Source organism: Lepisosteus oculatus, chromosome 14 (genome assembly GCF_040954835.1).
Source record: "Lepisosteus oculatus isolate fLepOcu1 chromosome 14, fLepOcu1.hap2, whole genome shotgun sequence".
Taxonomy (NCBI): domain Eukaryota; kingdom Metazoa; phylum Chordata; class Actinopteri; order Semionotiformes; family Lepisosteidae; genus Lepisosteus; species Lepisosteus oculatus.
In genome coordinates, this window is record NC_090709.1 from 6,830,203 (window position 1) to 6,851,244 (window position 21,042).

General features: G+C 46.5%; 1 protein-coding gene across 1 annotated transcript; it reads left to right on the forward strand.

Annotated features, from left to right (window-relative positions):
- The first annotated feature begins 848 nt into the window (after positions 1-848).
- Positions 849-2,966, forward strand: LOC138243393 (interferon-induced very large GTPase 1-like). The gene has a single exon (XM_069198957.1). The coding sequence runs from the start codon at positions 903-905 to the stop codon at positions 2,964-2,966; it is 2,064 nt and encodes a 687-aa protein (XP_069055058.1). The 5' UTR covers positions 849-902.
- Positions 2,967-21,042: the final 18,076 nt, after the last annotated feature.

Below are 21,042 nucleotides of genomic sequence, written 5' to 3' on the forward strand. Positions count from 1 at the left end.
ACGAGCATCTTGCTCCTGCAGAAACCACAACTCTCAGGGCACTGATGTGTGATTTAATTGAGCCTTATTCGTTTCAGGTGAAAAGCTTCCCAAGTAAGGCCCAAATACTGAAATGGGCTCATCAGTCCGCTGAGAAGATCCACAAAGATGTTGTTGTTGCTGATTTGTCACATTTCATAGAAATTCTCAAGACAGCTAAAGAAGAGACCAGAGGTGAAAGATTTTCACACTGTGATCTGGAAAGTGTTCAGGAAGCAAAAATCAAAGCAACACTTACAGTCTTGCTCTCATTGAACTCATTGCTGAGAACGCAAAGGGAGACCAATCAATACAGGGAAGAGATGTTAATCCTTTCCATCGTCAACATTTTGGGATATAGTGCAAAAGATGGTATATTTTCTCACCTTCTTGGGTGGGCAGAAATTGACTTCATTGAGGAAACACTGCTCAGTAAACATACCCAGTACATCCAGCTGAGTGCTAAGAGTGCAGATAGAGCCCTGGCTTTCTTGTGGCATTTAGCCCTTTCAATATCCTCTGACGGAGGAAAAGTTTCTTATGAAGAGAAGGGGAGACGACTGGAGTTCTTTAAAGCACACTTCAGAGAGACCCCTCCCAGTGACCTTTCTGCAATACTGGACTGTGACAGTCCACGTCAAGACTGGGAGAGAATTGAAAAAGAGCTACACTCCATCGTCTTGGGGACGGAGAAAAATGAGATACAACAGCTGGACAAAGTATTCCTGTGTACAGAGATCCGCTTCTCCGAATCCTCACAAGAAGGCAAGCGGCAGCTGCAGGTGGGGGAACAAGAGGACAAGCCAAGCGTCTTGGGCACGAGAAACAAAGAGGAGAGCATTTGAACCCAGCCGTCAGGAGCAGGGGAGAAAGCACATATTTTTATGAAACTACTGGAAAGACTCGGACTCCAGAAGTTCTATTCTGTAAAACTGACAAAGCCAGATGTACTAACTGTAAACAAGTTATCATTGAGTAACACTCAGCCAACCGCAGAAGAGGAGCTGTCTTTTTATTACCTGTACAAGCTCATGATGCTGGACTACCGAGCCAGGAGTGTGCTGTGCGTCAAGGAAAAAGGGCAGCCACATCACAAGAGTGCAGAGGTCAGCTGTGATGTCGATGATTTCCTGGGTGATACAAATGTGTGTGATGATGACACAGAGGAAGAATTGCAGATCCATCCCATGGATATTCAGATGGCTGTGTTCCTTTGTGCTAGCTATTTCCTGAGGCAGTGGATGTGTATGAAACTGACCAAGTGCCAATATGCCCTGCCTCTGCTAGTACCTGACCCACGAAACGATACGACCGAATTTCCCATGTGGGCATTTCAGCAGGTTAAGAAGAGCTGGAAAAGTAAAGGTACCAATAAAGACAGTGTCAAAAGCGGACTTTTGTTCCAGGCATCTGTACCGATAGTGTCTTTCATTAGGTTTGGAATATGCCCGACATCTAAATCGAAAATCCTGAACAGCGTAATCAACAGACAGAAGCACAATGTTTTCTTCCACCGGCACTGCAAAGGCAGTACGAGGGAATGCCTTCTCACGGATGGGCTGGTGGAGATTGCGTGGTACTGGCCAGGTGGAATGGAAGACGACGTTCTTAACAGCTGCATGGCGTTCACTAATCTGCACGGCGACGCCAGCAACCACAAGGAGCAGATCGCGTTTCTGCAGGAAGTCAGTGCTGTTATCGTGGTTCTGCTTTCGGAATCCTCTTTGAATGACACCAGAAAAGAGACCCTCTCTTCTCTCCTCAAGAGCTCCACACCGGTCATCTGTCTCTTTGCAGAAAAAGAAAAGGTTGCTCACAGACCTAATCCAACTAAGGTGAAACTTGCAGTTCACAATAAGAATGAAGCCCAGTTAACAGATGAAATCATTTCTCACATCAAACATTTTCTAGGTACTAAGGATAAAGAGTGCTCTTTAAAAGCCTGCATAGAAGTAGCCAGACGACATAGCATTGTAACAGATGAAGTCAATGAGAAATGCAGAGAAGGTCATGAAATTGCCCAGAGACTTATGGATCTAATAAAGAAAGAAGACCTGGCCAATGTGAAAAGGACATTTCTACCATTACAAGGTGATCTCTGGTATGAATGGTGCAGGAAAGATAAAGAGTCTTATCGACTACAGTCTAGTGCCTTTACCAGTATTGAGCAGCAAAAGAGTAAAATCCAAGCTAAGAAAGAAGACTTACGCAAAGAACAGCTGGGCAAAGCTTTCCCTCTCAACAACCTCATGAGATCCTTCCTGGAGTGTCTCGGCTCCTCTTCACTTTCTCAGGACACTAAACTGTACATGCTGCAGTGGTTAGGAACACTCCTGGATGATCTTACCACAGATTCACTCACTAAACTTCAAGCGCTCTACCACTCAACATGGGTGGACATGAAATCGCAGCGCACCTCAAACGGAGGCGATGAAAGTCAATTGCAAAAGACAGCGGAGAATATATCTCGGGAACTCGATGCTTCAAACTTTGGCCTTCAGCATTTGTTGCGAGAAGTCAGTCAGATCTATGAAGCTTTGAAAATGTCACCAGATATGGCAGATGAAAAACAGTATCTTACTGCTCTTCCAGGGATAGGGGCTGAAATGTTGATCGCAGGATATCCTCTTGAACTGATGGATGGGGATGCTTCCTACGTCCCTCTTGGATGGATCGAAGCAGTGCTGGACAAACTGATCCATAAAGTTGGTGACAAACAGATATTTGTTCTGTCCATTCTTGGTGTTCAAAGCTCTGGCAAGTCCACATTACTGAACACTATGTTTGGTCTTCACTTTCCAGTGAGTGCAGGAAGATGCACAAGAGGAGCATTCATGCAGTTAGTGACAGTGGATCAAAAGATCAGAGATGAGTTGCAGTATGACTTTGTCCTAATAGTGGACACAGAAGGCCTTCGATCACCGGAGATTAATAATGCAACAATTTGACGTAAGAAAGCACGTTTACTTTTTCAAAAATCTTTTTGAAGGAAACCCATCAACAGCACCTCCCAACCCAAGCTACAGCGAAAACGTCCAAGAACTGAAGAGCACAATACTCGGAATAAGAGAATGGAAGTCGGACTGTAGATTTGCTTCTATCTCAGAAATGAAATTGCGGATAGTGGCCATGTGGAATGCACTGCTAGGGGAAAACTTTGTTTTCAGCTTTCGAAACAGTTTGGAAGTCATGGTTTATAAGAGGTTAGAAGTAAATTGTGGAAATTGGACATGGCAGCTGAGAAAATGTGGTCTTGACCTGCAAAGGACACTGCGGCACCAAATCATGAGTGATCAAGTGCAAGCAGTAGACAGCTCAAGCATTAAAAAGTCGTTTGAGCAGCAGGCAAAAGCCATTTCAGAAGAAACTGAAGAGTACTTTAAAAAGGAGAAATATCCACATATATTGAATCAGTGGAAAAATAACATTGATTTCAGATTACAGACAGTGAAAGAGGAGCTCATCGAGGACACCCAGAGGAGATGTAAAAAATGGATTGCACAACGTAAGTCTAGATCAGGACTGGATCAAAAGAAATCCCAGTACCTGGCAGAGCTGCTCGCAAAAAGCAGATGTCTGGCTTCTAATCTAATTAGCGAGTGTGATGAGACAATGGATAAAGAGTTTGAGAAACTCTGGGTGGAACTGATGACCAGAGTTGCCTCAAAGACCCCTGCAGAGAAAGACGTCAACATCGATGCAGCAGTGGAAAAAATCTTTTGTGAAACATTTAAAACAAAAGCAAATTCCAAACAAGTAATTACTGAGCGTCCCCAAACCTTTCAGTTTGATGAGAAAAAACACATTCATAAAAAATCCAAATATGGAATTTTTACACACTCTTTTACTCCAACAGATGAAGAAAGTGTAATCCATCTTTCAGCAAGTATATCGAAAACAATTAAACAATACATTGATGATCTGCAGGATGCGATACTGGACTTCGATGAGGGCTACATCAATGCAATACTAAATCTAATACAATCAGGGTTCAAAGACTTTGAAGAACATACAAAACACTTTGCATTAACAGATAACTACAGAATCGAGTTATCTGCCCATCTTTGTGTGTTTGCAGCAGAACAGTTCAAGGTAAAGCAGGAAGCATTCAAGAAGGCAAACGACCCAATGCTGTACTTCAAAAGCAAGAGAGAGGAATATCTACAAATCTTTAAGAGTTTCTGCCAACAAAGCACAGCCCTCAACATTCTTGTTGATTTCCTTCATGGAAAACTGAAAACCGCTGTCCAGCAGGCAGTGTATGAAAAAATTGGCATCAGAATTGCAGGCGAGATGAGGTCGACCCATCCAGCTTTCAACAGTAATAGATCCAACCTGGAAAATCACCTACTGATATACCTGGCTGAGAAGGAGAGATTTGATTTGTATGAAGAATACTTTGTTGCACCAAAGGATTGTTTTGACAGGTATATAACAGACTGTGTTGAAAAATACTGTAAACACAGTGGGAGGGAGAGAATTACTGAGATCTTGACCGATAATCTCACATATCTGATAGACCGCATTATATTCACAGTTTGTAAAGTAACAGGGCTTGTTGAAGATAAGCAGGGCAATGTCTCCATGTGGCTGGATGAATTTTGTTCAGAACTGGGGAGTGACATGGACATTCCACGGAATTACTTTAGGACTATTGAGAAAGAGGACATTGACCTGCAGTATCTGAAAGAAAAGGTATATGAATCCATCATAGCGATGCATCACACTTTATCAGAAGAAACCAAAGGTGGAGTAGACATCAACAAGTTCTGGGAAAGCCCCGATTACATTCTGTCGAAGCAGCTCAGTGGGTGCTGGGAGCAGTGCCCTCTCTGTTGTGCTGTTTGTACCAACAGTATCCCTGACCACTCTACAGATCACTGTGTCCAATTTCATCGCCCCAGGGCTGTGAATGGCTGGTTTCACCACGGCACTCAGAACTTCTCCATAGAGATCTGTACCACCTCCGTCTGCAGTGATGGGACTTTCCTGCCCAATAACGACGAATCAAGAGAAACTCCGTGGAGGAGATACAGAGAAGCAGGTCCACCCTTCAATAGATGGCACATCACCCCAGATAACTCTGCACAGATGTATTGGAAGTGGTTCATCTGTGCCTTTAAAGACAAGCTGGAGAAGCGTTATAGCAAGACCTTTCAAGGTAAAGGAGAGATACCAGAATACTGGAAAACTATTGACAAGAAATCCGCAATAGAAGAACTGAAGACATTTAACACGTATGACCACGCGGAGATAGATGCACCGGTGAAATTGTGGAGCTCTCTGGACAGTGAAAAGAAGCATGTCCATCCACAAGACCTCGAAAAACGCAGCAAATCAGGCCAGTGCATAAGTTCATGTTTAAGAACAAATAGAGTAATGCTTCACGGAGCTGGTCCTCTTTTGGTGAACACTGGTATTTATGGGTGCAACACAAGCCTGAGGAAGTCAAAAATTGATTCTGTAATGCAATTACAAAAAAAGTGAAAGATTGGTATAAGAAACGTGACATGCTAGAGATAACAGTTATTGTGTAAGATTGTCGGAGAACCCATGGTCAAACTTTCAATCCCATATTTTGCCGTTTTAAACCTTGGGTATTTTAAGACAATTGTGACCTTGTGTTTTGTTTATTTTTGTCCATTTTTTATACTGCTTCATCAGATTTTCTCTAAGATTATTTGTTTGTTATATAATTTCTCATTTCATTTCTGAATGTTTCTTAGGTATTTAGCCATATTCACTGGGTTGTTAGATTATTTTGTCTGTTTTCCAGTTATTCTGTCTCCAGTCAGATTGGGTGGGTGCACAACACACAGTGTCGATGTCACTTCCTGTGCTGAAGCACACCTGTCTTAAAGCCTCATGGCCCGGTGTCTGGTTGCGATTGGTGGACTTGGATCACATGACGTGGGCCTCATAAACCCGGCAGTGCTTCACTCCAGAGACAGAAGAGGAGGGAAACAGTGGGACACTAAACTACAGCCAGGGGACATCGATGGTACATTGTACTGAAAAATGGACCAATTCCATAGAAATTGGGTATTTAAGCAACATCAGAGATTAACTCGCATTTTGCATGAAGTTTATTTCTCCATTTTCAAAACAGATCTTAACAATTCTTTAATAGCATATCTTAGTTACAAGGCTCTATAATCCAATGATATTTTATATACTGCTGCATGTTTACTCAGAGCAAGACTTTAGTATAAAAATTCTTTAGCCTTAAGACTAACTTTATAATAGATGACTGAGTTATTTTCCATGCTATCTGATGCCTGCAGTTTGCTATTTGATGCTGTTGTGTGAATTACTGTTCAGTTGTAACTTTTATAGTTCATCCATCTGTTTTCGAAGCATTTTTTCCAATTCAGGGCTGTAGGCGCCAAACGCTTATTTGGTTTTGATGATCTGATTTGTTTCTTATGATTGTATTGAATTTAAAGGAAGTAAAGGTTGTTTATAGAATTAAAGTGCGTCTGTCTGTTGATTTTTTTATTTAAAGAGATGCTAGGTTACGTTTTGGCTCGGAAGATTCCATCGGAAAATGGGATCTGCTCTCCCAAAACCTTACCGCCCATTCTTCCTTCCGCACCTGACAAGCTCTGGGAGAGAGATTTCAAGAGGGCACAGCCAACATTTCAGTCTTTATTATGCTTTTCATATTCTTATGATCACAGTTATTATTGTCATTACAAAGTCAGAATCTTCAGAATCCGAATACATCTTTTTTAAGAGCAGGAGTTGCAAAAGTCACACTGGCAGAGATGAAATAACATGGATTAGATTGCTGTCTGGATTTAACTGCTGTCTTGATCAGGGTGCTGTCTCGATTAAATTGCCTGGATGAGGGTCTCTGTCTCGATTAAATTGCCTGGTTGAGGTCTCTGTCTCGATTAAATTGCCTGGATGAGGGTCTATAATAGATGGTGGACTTGGATCACAGATGACTGATGTCTCGAGTAAATTGCCTGGTTGAGGTCTCTGTCTGGATTAAGTTGCGTGGATGTGGGTCTCTGTCCTGATTAAATTGGCTGGATGAGGTCTCTGTGTGGATTAAGTTGCCTGGATGAGGTCTCTGTGTGGATTAAGTTGCCTGGATGAGGGTCTCTGTGTGGGGTGTGTCGCTGGCTGTCGACGCTACTGCAGGCTGCAGCGCGATGCTTCTCTGCTGTCTGGCTGCTGCGCTCCGTGCGGGACGTGTCCCGAGTCCGGCCCGGTCCCTTTGGTCCCGGATCCTGGAAAACACAGGGAAAACGGGGCTGGAATACGGGAGCAGCACAGCGGGTGACGAGCATCCCTCTGCTCTCCTCCCCCCCAGAGAGCAGCTGTGGGCGGAGCGGACTGGAGCATCCTCCAGGTGGGGGCTGCACACTGGTGGTGGTAGTGGGATTCCCCGTGACCTGGGAAGAGCTCTGAGGGGAGGGTCCAGCAAGGCGCTATACAGAAGTGTAAGGAAGGCACTGAGGGCGCGAGGCTCTGGTCGTGGCAGGGCTGTGCCAGCGGGAGGCGTACTTACGGCGGGAAACACGGCACGGAGGCTTGTACTGGATTCTCAGCTTTGGGCCGAGCTGGGCGGAGTCCGGCGCGCCTTCCTCTCTCCTCTGCCTCGGCCGGGCCCATTTCTTCTGCCTCCACTGCTGTATCTCCTCCAGCTCCTGCCTCAGCTCTGCCTCCCTCTGCTGCTGCCTCTCCTCCAGCTCCTGCCTCAGCTCTGCCTCCCTCTGCTGCTGCCTCTGTCTCTCCTCCAGCTCCTGCCTCAGTTTTGTCTCCCTCTGCTGCTGCCTCTCCTCCAACTCCTGCCTCAGCTCTGCCTCCCTCTGCTGCTGCTTCTCCTCCAGCTCCTGCCTCAGCTCTGCCTCCCTCTGCTGCTGCTTCTCCTCCAGCTCCTGCCTCAGCTCTGTCTCCCTCTGCTGCTGCCTCTGTATCTCCTCCAGCTCCTGCCTCAGCTCTGACTCCCTCTGTTGCTGCCTCTGTATCTCCTCCAGCTCCTGCCTCAGCTCTGCCACCCTCTGCTGCTGCCTCTGTATCTCCTCCAGCTCCTGCCTCAGCTCTGCCTCCCTCTGCTGCTGCCTCTGCCTCTCCTCCAGCTCCTGCCTCAGCTCTGCCTCCCTCTGCTGCTGTCTCTGTCTCTCCTCCTGCTCCTGCCTCAGCTCTGTCTCCCTCTGCTGCTGCCTCAGCTCTGTCTCCCTCTGCTGCTGCCTCTCCTCCAGTCCCTGTTAGAGAAAGGAGAGAGGGGAGAGAGTAAGGAGAGAGAGGGGAGAGAGAGGGGAGAGAGTGAGGGGAGAAAGAAAGGGGAGAGAGAATGAGGGGGAGAGAGAGGAGATAGTAAGGGGAGAGGGGAGAGAGAGGCCCAACACTGTTCAATATCTATATCAACGAATTAGCAGGAATGTTGGAGCAGTCTGCACCTCCTGGTCTCACACTACACCACACAGAAATCAAGTTCCTGCTCTACGCAGATGACCTGGTCCTGCTGTCGCCCACAGAACAGGGGCTGCAGTCAATCTGGCTGTCAATCTGGACCCAGAGCAGCAGAACTTGGCACTGCTGGAGCAGTACTGTCAGACCTGGGCGCTGACTGTCAATCTGGACCCAGAACAGCAGAACCTGGCACTGCTGGAGCAGGACTGTCAGACCTGGGTGCTGACAGTCAATCTGGACAAGACCAGAGTTATGGTTTTCCAGAAGAAAGCCAGACCTCAGGGAAACAGGTACAAATTCACACTGAACAACAACACATTGGAGCACACATCCAGCTACACATATCTCGGTCTCACCATCAGCTGTTCCGGGAGTTTTGACCTGACAGTGAAGGCACTGAGGGAGAAGGCACTCAGGGCTTTCTACGCAATAAGAAGGAGGCTCTTCAACATCAACCCACCAACAAGAATCTGGCTCCAAATATTTGAAAGTGTAATCCAACCCCTTGCCCTATATGGCAGTGAAGTGTGGGGTCCCCTCACAGACCAGGATTACACTCAATGGGACAAACACCCCACAGAAACTCTGCACGTGGAGATCTGTAGAAACATCCTCCGTGTGCAGAGAAAAACACCTAACAACGGGTGCAGGGCCGAATTAGGCCAGTACCCACTATTGATTAACATACAGAAAAGAATATTAAAGTATTGGCTACACCTAAAAAACAGCGACCACAATTCCTACCACCACAAAGCCCTGCTGAGCCAAGAGCTAAACCCAAAACAGAGCCCCCTGAGCCAGCTGGTCCTGAGGCTCACCGACCTGAGCCACACCAACCCTAACCAGCCTCAGGACAGCACTGCTAGAGCACCACAACAGCACAGATCAAACAGCAATATCTCACACACTGGGACACACACACACAAACACAACATCAACTGGAATGCTACAGAACCCTAAACAGACAATACACACTACCTGATTATTTGACCAAAATAAAAAATAACAAACAGAAACAGACCCTGACGAAGTACAGGCTCAGTGACCACAACCTGGCCATAGAAACTGGGCGACACAGGCAGACCTGGCTGCCCAGAGGGGACAGGCTGTGCTCCCACTGCCAGGGGGAGAAATAGAGACAGAGGTGCACTTCCTACTGCACTGTGACAGATACTCTGGGATTAGAGAAACATTCTTCCCGAAATTCAGAAATCTAATCCCAGAGTTCCCACACCTGCCAGAATCACAACGGGTCCCAATCCTACTGGGAGAGGGAGGAGGGAACTCAGTTGATCTGGCAGCCCAGTATGTGATCTCCTGTCACAGCCTGAGGAACAGTGAGTCTGTCTCCCAATAATGCTCCAGCCGCCTACAGTATATGTCAATATTTTATAATATGTCTTTGTTGTAAATGTCTGTAACATGTCTGTAGATTTTATTTTACTTCTATTTTTTGTTTTGTTCCATGTTAATTTTATTATTTTTATTTGCTTTGGCAACACTGATTGTACCCATCGGTCATGCTAATAAAGCACCTTGAATTGAATTGAGAGAGAGAGAGGGAGAGTGTTCAAATACAGCTGCTTCGGCCGCTGCGGGAAAAGCTCGTCCCGGCAACAGGGAGGAGAGAGCCGGGAGTTTGCGCGGTTTCCCGGGAGGAGAACCCCAGCGCCGTTTTCGCTTAAATCCCGAAATAAAAATGAATTCGCTAGAACATCGATGAGGACACGGTGGTAGTTGACATCTAATAAGCGGGTCTTTGAGCAGTAACGAGGACACACTTTTTTTTTGACTAGTTGTTTGAGGACGCCTCATGGCTGAACAGCCGGGCGGCTGGTAATGCGGCCCTTTTCCGCCAGAGGGCGCCCAAAGTCCTATCAGACTTCCGTCAGGTCTACGCGTTCCCACAGTTGAAGCGATTTGGACAGAGGGAAGAGATTCCTGAGGATAATATACCCACCCGTGGCTGTTTGGGGGGGGGGGGTGGCATTAAGTTTCAAGTCTATAAATGAGATCTCACTTAACGCTGCTCCTGCTCAAGAATATCCTCGATTTTCTCAGACTTCCGTCCTTCTAATATAACGGGATGAGAAGTTCCCTTCGTTTAACAGCGTCTGATCTTTTAAGCCACCTTGTGCGCGTCCCTCTCGACCTCGGGGTTCCCGACACACCTACCCGTGTTCTCCGACCATTTTCAGTCGCTGATCTTCTCTACTTCTGGAAAAGAAAGAGACGGGGGAGTCAAAATGTTGTTGTTGTTGTTGTTGTTGTTGTTTTTTTAAAACAATACCCTAAACGTCATCCAGGCCGGGCTGCGGTGGAGGGGATCCCCGTGACCCGGAGAGAGCTGGAGAGTCCGGAAGAGGCGCTATATAGGTGTACGGGGGGGCGGGGGGATGTTGAATAATATGAGCTGCCTTTTGTGTAAGAGGAAACTTTTTCCAGCATCCTTCATTATAGGGGCAGCTCCGGGGTTGCTGGTGTGTTGAATTAATTCCTTATATACAAAGGAGTGGTGGCTCTGTGGCTCAGGATCAGCGCCTGGGGCTGGAAGGAGTTTGCCGGGTCGAATCCCGCGGCCCGCAGACGAATCCTACTCCGTTGGGGCCCCTGAGCGAGGCCCTGAACCCCAGCTGCTCCAGGTGGAGCTGTACAATGGCCGACCCTGCGCTCTGACCCCCAGCTTCTCTCTCTCCCTGTCTGTGTGTCTCCTGGAGAGCCAGCTGGGCTCTGCGACAAGACCAATTCCTCATAAGTGATCATAAAGTGAATTGATCTTCTCTTATAGCTGCTGCCTCTACCGCATTTGCTGGGGATCGTGGGAGTGAAGGTCCAAATTCTTACCGAGTGACATTTTTTCGTGCTCTTCACGCAAGACGGGGGAACCCGCAAGAAAGCCACGCGCGTGTCTCTTTTTATCCTGATTGCGTCACGCATCGGTTGTTAAAACAAAAAAACCCACCACTGACGCAGATCCGAACTTTTCTGAGTGGGAGAGGAACCCCGACACACCCACAGCCCTGCTCCGTGGAAGAGCGCGGCGCGGGTTCATTCCACGCAGAAAAGCAGAAACGGACACACACCCTGGACAGGACATCAGTCCATCACAGGACACACACACACACCCTGGACAGGACACCAGTCCATCACAGGACACACACTCACACACCCTGGACAGGACACCAGTCCATCACAGGACACACACACACACTCACACACCCTGGACAGGACACCAGTCCATCACAGGACACACACACACACACTCACACACCCTGGACAGGACACCAGTCCATCACAGGACACACACACACACTCACACACCCTGGACAGGACACGAGTCCATCACAGGACACACACACTCACAGACCCTGGACAGGACACCAGTCCATCACAGGACACACACACACTCACACACCCTGGACAGGACACCAGTCCATCACAGGACACACACACTCACACACCCTGGACAGGACACCAGTCCATCACAGGACACACACACACACTCACACACCCTGGACAGGACACCAGTCCATCACAGGACACACACACACACACTCACACACCCTGGACAGGACACCAGTCCATCACAGGACACACACACACACTCACACACCCTGGACAGGACACGAGTCCATCACAGGACACACACACTCACAGACCCTGGACAGGACACCAGTCCATCACAGGACACACACACACTCACACACCCTGGACAGGACACCAGTCCATCACAGGACACACACACACACTCACACACCCTGGACAGGACACCAGTCCATCACAGGACACACACACACACTCACACACCCTGGACAGGACATCAGTCCATCACAGGCAAACACACACACTCACACACCCTGGATAGGAGACAAGTCCATCACAGAGATCACAAGAGACATTTGTCTGCTGCTTCTCGTTATCTTGGTGTGCAGTTATGAGTTACAAGCTAAGCCAGCCATTTACAGAGTCATGCCCACACTGGCACAGATGAGATCATCTTTAAATTCCCCCAACAGATCACAGTACATTCACACAAAGCAACAGCAATAAAATAAACTACTTTAACACTCCACACTCTTTCACATGTCAACTTTCTCAACCGATGGGAAAAAAAAAATGTCCAGCAAAGAGAGAAGACTTTTACTGTCCCCATCGAGGGAATGTCTGTATGGACACCCAGCACTCCTGTACACTTCAATAGCATGCAAAAAAGAACATCGTTGCACATTTTACTGTCGCAAAAAAATCAGAAAAACATCGCACATCACTCTATTGCACACGTACAGTAGGACACATAACAACATGGGACGTTTCTGACACATCATGACAAAACATATCGCACTCAAGTGGGCTGTAAGAGGCAAAAGTGTGTTTATGCCGGACATTTGCAGCGACAGCCGTCACGCATAGTGCAACAAAGGAACGGTCTGTATCTGTTTGACTTACGTTTGGGAGCCCTGAAACGTTGGCCAGAAGGAGGAAGTTGGTAGCCAGGGCTGAGGATGTGGGAAGGACCTGATATCATTTTTCCTGGCTGATTTTTCAAAGATTGTCAGCAGGGAGGGGCTGCTGTCTCACTCCCTTGACCTTCAGAGCTGTCTGGATGAGTCGGGTCATTTGCCATGTAAAATGAACTGCTAGATGACCGAACCACACTGAAATCCCGTATCTGATCATGCTCTCGATTACAGCGCGGCAGAAGAGAAGCATCACTTCCTGTCGAACCCCAGACACTCGTAGTCTTCGCAGGAAATATTAGCGCTGCTGACCTTTGGAGCAAACAGTCTTAACATGAGTAGACCAGCACAGGTTTACAGTCTATGAGTACTTATATGAATCAACCTGAAGGATAAGGTTGCATGAAAGCTGCAGTAGGTCCAAAATTCACAAAAGAACTGTGTTGCCCTTGGGAGATGTCAAGCACATTGGACATGAAAAGTGCCAGATAAAAGCCATTTCTCTTCGTTTCACTTAGTGTCGGAGCTGCCATTGCATGTAAAGGAGGCAACTTGCTCTTTGAGCAGGTTCAGCACGCACTGAGCACAGATGTCTCTGAGCGGTGCCATAGCTTAGTTGGCTAAAGTGCCTGTTTAGTAAACAGGAGATCCTGGGTCCGCATCCCACCAGTGGCATTTTTCCTAGCTTGTTGTGCAGAATGTATGATTTTTGGACAATGACATAAAGTCATTTGACCAGGTCTAGTGCAAGTGTTCACGTTACTCCTATCCTGGAGTCCCCGCACTGGCTTCCGGTCAAATTCCATGTGCTCTCGATGACAGCTCCAGAGACAGATGAAGTGGGTGACGGCAGCCACCGTCTGCGACACGGCGTGGTGTGAACGATACAGGGTGTCAAGACCCTTTCCAGACGAGCTGCGATCAAACACAAAGGAGACGAAACTGGGAATCAGACCATCTAACAACCCAGCAAACAGGGCTGAATGGGTAAGAAACACCGTAGCTTAATGACCCAATATAAGGTAACGATAGGAGGAATCACAGGAGAAAATATAGCAAATAATTAAAAAAACAGGAAGATAACAGTGGAGCAAATACGCAAATAGACAAAAGGAACGATCTCCTAAATTCTCAGTCAAAACATTTTTCGACAGTCTTTGTGCTGTCAACACAAAAATACATTTACATTTATATTTATATCTATATCTATATTTACATCTATATTTATATTCATGTGTGTGATACAATTTGTCTGCGTGCTGTGCTGTTCTAGTTTGTTCTTTGTGTGTCCTGGACTGTGAGAAACTCTTTTAGTGCACCCCTCACTGAACTGATTGTATTGTATTGTATTATTATTATTATTGTATCATTCGGAACACTGTGGCTGTGTTGTCTGTGTTAAGCTGCTGTCGCACTGCAATTTCCCCTCACGGGATCAATAAAGTATCGATCTTTCTACAAAAGGTCACTCAAGCCCAGATCAGAGTCTTTCCTGGGAGCCAGACCGGGTGTGAACACCTTTCAGACAAGCTGCGCTCAAAGGTTCGGACCGCAGTGTGTCCTGAAAGACAGCAGAGGGCGGCCAGAGGGCACCGGCTGTGAGCTCTGGGGGAGACCCCCGTGCACCCCCACGTCTGCAGCCAGAGAAGGGGGGGTGTGACGCTCCCTCTGGGTGGGGAAACAGGCCCTCCGTGCCCGTACTGTCACTCATGCTGTGTGGTGGCGGCACGTTCCCGTCGTCTGCAGGCGAGGCAAAGGAAGTTGTAGCCCCTCTGTTGCCCTCTTCCGAAGGGACACAAGGAGAAGGGAACCAGAGAGAGGATCTGGAAGAGCTCCGGCTGAAGTTCTGTTGGATTGTAAACTTGTAAAGCAGGGGGTGTTTCTGCCAGGGTGGAGCCACTGTTAGCCACTGCCCAGTCTCATCCCAATAATAATAATTATAATAATAATTATTATATATAATAATAATATATAATTATATTATGATATTATTATGTTATTACATGTTACTGTTATTGCTATTGTGTTACTGTCTATTGTCTTATCTGCTGTCCTATTTACTTACTGCACCTGAGTGACTCAGGAGAAACACTTTTCACTCAACTACGTGCCTGTGTGAGTATAATGACAATCAAGTTGAATTGGATAATAATACTGGAACACCTCTGAAAGTGGCTTCTCAAAGTGAGCCTCAGGAGGAAAGCAATGTCAAAGGATGGGAAAAACCAGATGTAGTACAATTAAATTCAAGGGACTGGAAGTGTAGTAGAGGGTTGGAAGGGAGCAGACAACCAACGGAGAGCGTTTCTGAAGACGCAGGCGTCGAGCTCAGGGAGGGCGACTCTCCAAGTTCCACGGGGAGAGGGTTCCAGCGCTCTGGGGCGCAGCAGCAGCAGGAGACCCCGTCTCCCCTAGAGTGTAGAGGGCTTGAGGACCGACAGGAACTGAGTCTCTTTAGTCTGAAGGGGGGTGTCCCACACTGACAGGCTGGAGGAACTGAGTCTCTTCAGTCTGAAGGGAGCGTCCCGTACTGACAGGCTGGAGGAACTGAGTCTCTTCAGTCTGAAGGGAGCGTCCCGCACTGACAGGCTGGAGGAACTGAGTCTCTTCAGTCTGAAGGGAGCGTCTCGCACTGACAGGCCGGAGGAACTGAGCCTCTTTAGTCTGTAGGGAGCGTCCCGCACTGACAGGCTGGAGGAACTGAGTCTCTTTAGTCTGAAGGGAGTGTCCCACACTGACAGGCGGGAGGAACTGAGCCTCTTTAGTCTGAAGGGAGCTCCTTGATCAAGATTTCCGGTGTTTGAAAGAGAAAAGAACACAGCGCTGTGTGTGAGTGTGAGTGTGTGTGAGAGTGTGAGAGTATGTGAGTGAGTGTGTGTGTGTCCATCCGTCCTCCAGCCTGGTTTGTGCTTCCTGCACTGTTCCCACTGAAACACCCTGATTTGCATCCCGGCTGTGTCTGTGTTTGTGTCCGAGAGGAGAGGAGGAGAGAGAGTCAGGAATAAAGAACACAGACAGACAGACACATCGCACAGACAGCTCACCTGGAGAGACGTCCTGACCCACCGACACACAGCGCTGAGCAGGTAAGTCTCAGGGCACAGTGACCCCTCAGTGTAGGACCTCCTGTTATTGAGACAGTAGCTGCCTGCTGCCCTGCAAGAGATTTAAACGAGTACAGGTGTCTCTAACGGGATCAACAGATACTGTCTGGAGAGCAGGTCCACAGGCTGCTCTCATTTCTGTAGCAACCTGCGTGTTTTTATCTACCCAGCAACGCAGAAGAAGATCCGTGTTCCTTGTCCTTAGTTCTGCTAAGTCTGAGTCTCGTAGGAAAGTTGTTTACTTAGGAAGCTGGTTATTCCTCACTGCGGTTTCAGTTCAAGGTGCATCCCTCTGCAGTTAGAGAAAGTTAGGGAGAGAGGAGAGAGAGAGACAGGTTAGAAATGGGGGTGAGAGAGAGACAGGTTAGAAATGGGGGTGAAAGGAGAGACAGACAGGTTAGAGATGGGGGTGAGAGAGGAGAGAGAGAGACAGGTTAGAGATGGGGGTGAGAGAGGAGAGAGACAGGTTAGAGATGGGGGAGAGAGAGGAGAGAGAGGCAGGTTAGAGATGGGGGAGAGAGAGGAGAGAGAAGGCAGGAGAGTCAGAGAGAGGAGAGAGGGGAGGGATCGGGAGAGGGGAAAGACAGGGAGATAGAGACGGGAGTCAGTGGTATGAGACAGAGAGGGGGATACTGAGCGAGAGGGAGACAAACAGGAAATTAAAAATATTCTGTCTCTCATGGCATCAGACGGTGGCTGTTTGATTTTCCCCTACATGACCCAGGCCTGACCCCTCCACTCCTGCATCAATGGCTCCATTCACTCCCACAGACAGACACAGCCACAGACAACAGGAGTGTTTCCGTGATGCTATCAGCAGAGAGAGGAGGCACAAGAGAGAGGAGAGAAACTGTGGATCATAGAGAGAGGAGAAAGGAGAGAGGGGAGAGAGTGGAGAGGAGAGAGAGCAGAGAGAGGAGAGAGGAGACAGGACAGATACTGTGGATCACAGAGAGAGGAGAGAGAGAGGGGAGAGGGTAGAGAGAGTGGAGAGGAGAGAGCATAGAGAGGAGACACAAGAGAGAGGAGAGAAACTGTGAATGGGAGAAGGAGAGGAGAAAGGAGAGTGGAGAGAGTAGAGAGAGGAGAAGGAGAGGAAGAGCCACAGACAGCAGGAGTGTTTCCTTGATGCTATCAGCAGAGAGAGGAGGCACAAGAGAGAGGAGAGAAACTGTGAATGGGAGAAGGAGAGGAGAAAGGAGAGTGGAGAGAATGTAGAGAAGGGAGAAGGAGAGGAAGAGCCACAGACAGCAGCAGTGTTTCCTTGATGCTATCAGCAGGGAGAGCAGGACAGCAGGAGGAGACTGATGGATCCAGTCGGGAATCTCTCCCAGCAGTCCGGATCCCATGTTTCTGAGTGGGAGAGGGGGGTCCTGCCCCTCTCCAGATTCCTGCGTCTCCCCCAGTCTCCACTAGTGACCGATCCACACCAGCCAGGGGGATCGGTAGCAGCCCAGCAGGGCTGAGTTAATTCAGATCTCACTGAGCCCATGAGCGAGACCCGAGCTCCGCCAGAGACCTGTAGGAGCTGTGTCAGACGCGCCTGTGCTGTGTCACGCAGGAGGATTCGAACCCGGAGCCAGGAGCCACGCCGCGCCTTCGCCTCTGAGCGGATCTGCTGGGATGGAGAGGAAGGGGCTGGTGCTTCTCTTCCTGACAGGTGGGCCTGTGACTCTGCTCCCAGGTCCCAGGTCAGAGAACCTGCAGCAGGTCTGTGTGGGTCCTGAAGCCCCAGTATAGTGACGGGGACACTAGACTGTAAACAGGCGCCGTCCTTCGGATGAGACGTAAAACCGAGGTCCTGACTCTCTGTGCTCATTAACAATCCCGGGGTGTTTCTCGAAAAGAGTAGGGGTGTTACCCCGGCGTCCTAGCCAAATTTCCCATTGGCCCTTACCAATCATGGCCTCCTAATAAACCCCGAGCAAGTAATATGAGGAAGGAAGATGCTGGCGATTTCATCGTGGCCAAGCGGTGTTAGACACTGGATTTATGCTTTAGTTTCTTTGGTGGTGTACTTTCAAATCTCCCCGCTGCCAAGCATTTCTGGGGGGGGGCGACTCCCCTTCTGTTGTGAGCTCAATGGGCAAAAGATTTGTTTGTCAAGAGACTGCGCTAGGTGTTTCAGGACTTAACATCAAGGCAGAAAATATCCAAGTTTTGTCTTCCCAAAAGACGTTATGCAGGGGACAACATCTGCCATGATCACTTTTGAGTCTGTGTGAATCGTAGTGTGCTGTACAGATGCAGCCATTCAAAATGGGTGAGGTATTTCGCGGCATACCCCGGTGGGCGTGTCACGGTATCACGCAGTTCACGTGTGTCACGTGGCTAACTATCCGGCGTCGCCTTGTAAAACCGCCAGGGGGAGCTTAACCTCTCATGTACAGCATTTGAGCCTTTAATTTTGAAAAGCAAATACAGTAGATGTAAAAACAGATAAAAGGACCACAGATTACAAAGTAAATACATATAAGAAAGACAAGCAGTTAGAGGTGCTACCAAAATTAGAAAATGAAGCAGATACAGACACTAAGTCTTCTGAAAAGAAAGGTTCTGAGGTTAGATTTAAGTGCACTCAGGGTACGTGACTGATATTTCACACGCTATTTCACATGCTAGTTAAATACTTTGATGCTTAAAATCGTTAGGGAGAAATGGAATACCGGTGTGTATTTTTCCTTTAAAGTGCCGATTCCTGGAATCTGACTGGCTGACACCCCTCTGAAGTGCTTCCATAAAATCTGGAATACGGAAAAGAAAGCATTGATAAATACAAGTGTCTTTTAATACACTCTTTGCTGTGCTCTTGAGGATCCTTGTGATATTTTAAGCTCTAGTTGAATGATAAGTGTCGCATTTTAAATCATTTTCGTAGTTAGAAATTATGAAACGCCCTGTTAAAAGCAAGGAAGTTTTTATGCCCGTTGAAGTAAAACAAAATGCCTGACAAACTATGGCTTGGACAGATTCCAAATGCTTGTACAAATGTGCTAAATAAATTATACTTTGAGTATACAGCTTGTCCAAAGTCATCCATTATTAATACTATTAGTAATATCTTCAGTAAAGGCTTTGATGCATAAATATTTCTGATAAAGGTAGGTTGTGTACTTTTGTCCAACTGAGCAATCTTGCTTTCATAAAATATACCAACATTTTAATGACTGATGATTAACATGCTGTAATACACAATTCAAAATGTATTGCTTTGAGAAGCCACTGATATATAAGGTGATATATAAAGTAAAGTTTTTTATTATTGTTACAGAGAAAAATGATCAGATTTTCCCTGGTTCAGTAAAAATGATCTAAAGTATACTAATTTGTCACTCTTCTCATTCCCTTTGCTAAATGACTTTTCATATTAATCTGATCAATCTAACTGCCAGTTTTCTGTGCTTTCTCCATCCTGCTAGATTTGCAATTATTCTGAAAATTTTAATCTTGAAATAACTCATTTCTAAATACCTTTTTCACTGTTAACATCTTGCAGCAACTCTGCAACAAAATATACACTTAGCTCAACCTGACAGTTCATCCTGCTACCCACATTAAATAAAAAAAATCTTAACATTTCTATATTTATGTCTTTATTTTGTGGTTTCATTAGTGACAAAGGCTAAACTTTCTTGGAAAAATGTATTTTATGTGTTGCGGAAAAAAAATATAATTGCTAATTTCTGATTCCTCACTCTGTTTCATGTTTATAGGTAAAACTTTATTGATCACAAAGGGAAATTGATGTACATGTTCATGTACATGATGAACATGTTTGCATGTTCTTTTGTAACATACACCTTTTTGTGATTTTTTTGTATATCTAAGCAAGTTTTCCTGCATCCCTCTTCTGCACTATAGGCATGGCTTTTTTTCTGTTTGCTCCATTTCTAAAACTTTTTGCTCATGTGCATTTGTGTATTCTTTACACCTCTAGCACTTTAACGTCCTGGATTTTCATTTGCCTTAATTTGTAGAATGAATTTGAGTTTTAGCCTTAAAAATCTTAAGTTTTCACTATCTTTTGTTTCTTGTCCTACAACTGTTAATATTGATCACCGAATTATTGTACTTGACATAACTTCATTCACCTTCCTGAACGTCTATGACAGGCAGAGAGAGTGCTGTTTCTGGTGCGATCTTTTGCAACTGACATTTCACTGTTTTAAACGAACAAGAAATTAGATTATAAATCAGTTATTCTATATAAACACAGCGTAATTGCCCTCCGAAAATCCTCTTTTTCTTGTTCGTTTTAGAGACCTTGATCGAAACTGATTTTAGATGTCAGAAAGGATTTATTTTCTCTGTATTTCCTACATTGCTTTGTCGAGATTTTAACTTTATATTAAGGCTCAGATTTCAACTATAAACAGTACACTAATTAATAGCAGTAAATACTGATGTTTTGCTCCCTCTTACCACAAAAATCTATGTTTTGTAGCTGGGATGAACTTTATTTCGTACGCGTAGCTACTGCGATTCGGACACAGAACGGTTAAAGGTGGCGGCAAATCAAGCACCTGGGGGGGGGGCGTCTTCTCGCCTCCATAACTAAAATGCCAAATAGGAGTGGCTTAAGCGACATACACAATCGTGTAACTAACAGTTTGAGGTAGCCTATCGTGTAAATTTCGCTTTGTTGTTGATAGGTTAAGCTTTCCAAACTCTGCCCCAAAGTCATGTGACTGATTTTCGCCCTGTTTCGTTGGTTAAACGCAATGATCACAAGCACCTCCATTATAACTGGGATGTGTAGTTTTTAATTCCGTTTGAATTATAACTGTACGTACTGTCTTCATATTTGGCCAGGGCTTTAAAGAGAAGGCGTGCCAAAAAATTTCAGTGCTGTCGTCTCCGCTTTAAAGGTACCCCTGTGCTGGAAGAATTTGACCTCGGAACGTTTGCCCAGCGTACAATAGGAAAACACTTTAACCAAATCAGCCAAGGTGCTGTCAGAGTATTAACATCATGTCTGCGTCAGTGATTACAGCTGACTATCACTGGAGGACAGTTCACTGTGAACAAGTCAGCCTGCA

Excerpts from the sequence above, each read along its gene's own strand:
- LOC138243393 (XM_069198957.1), top strand. The coding sequence starts at position 903 with ATGAAACTACTGGAAAGACTCGGACTCCAGAAGTTCTATTCTGTAAAA.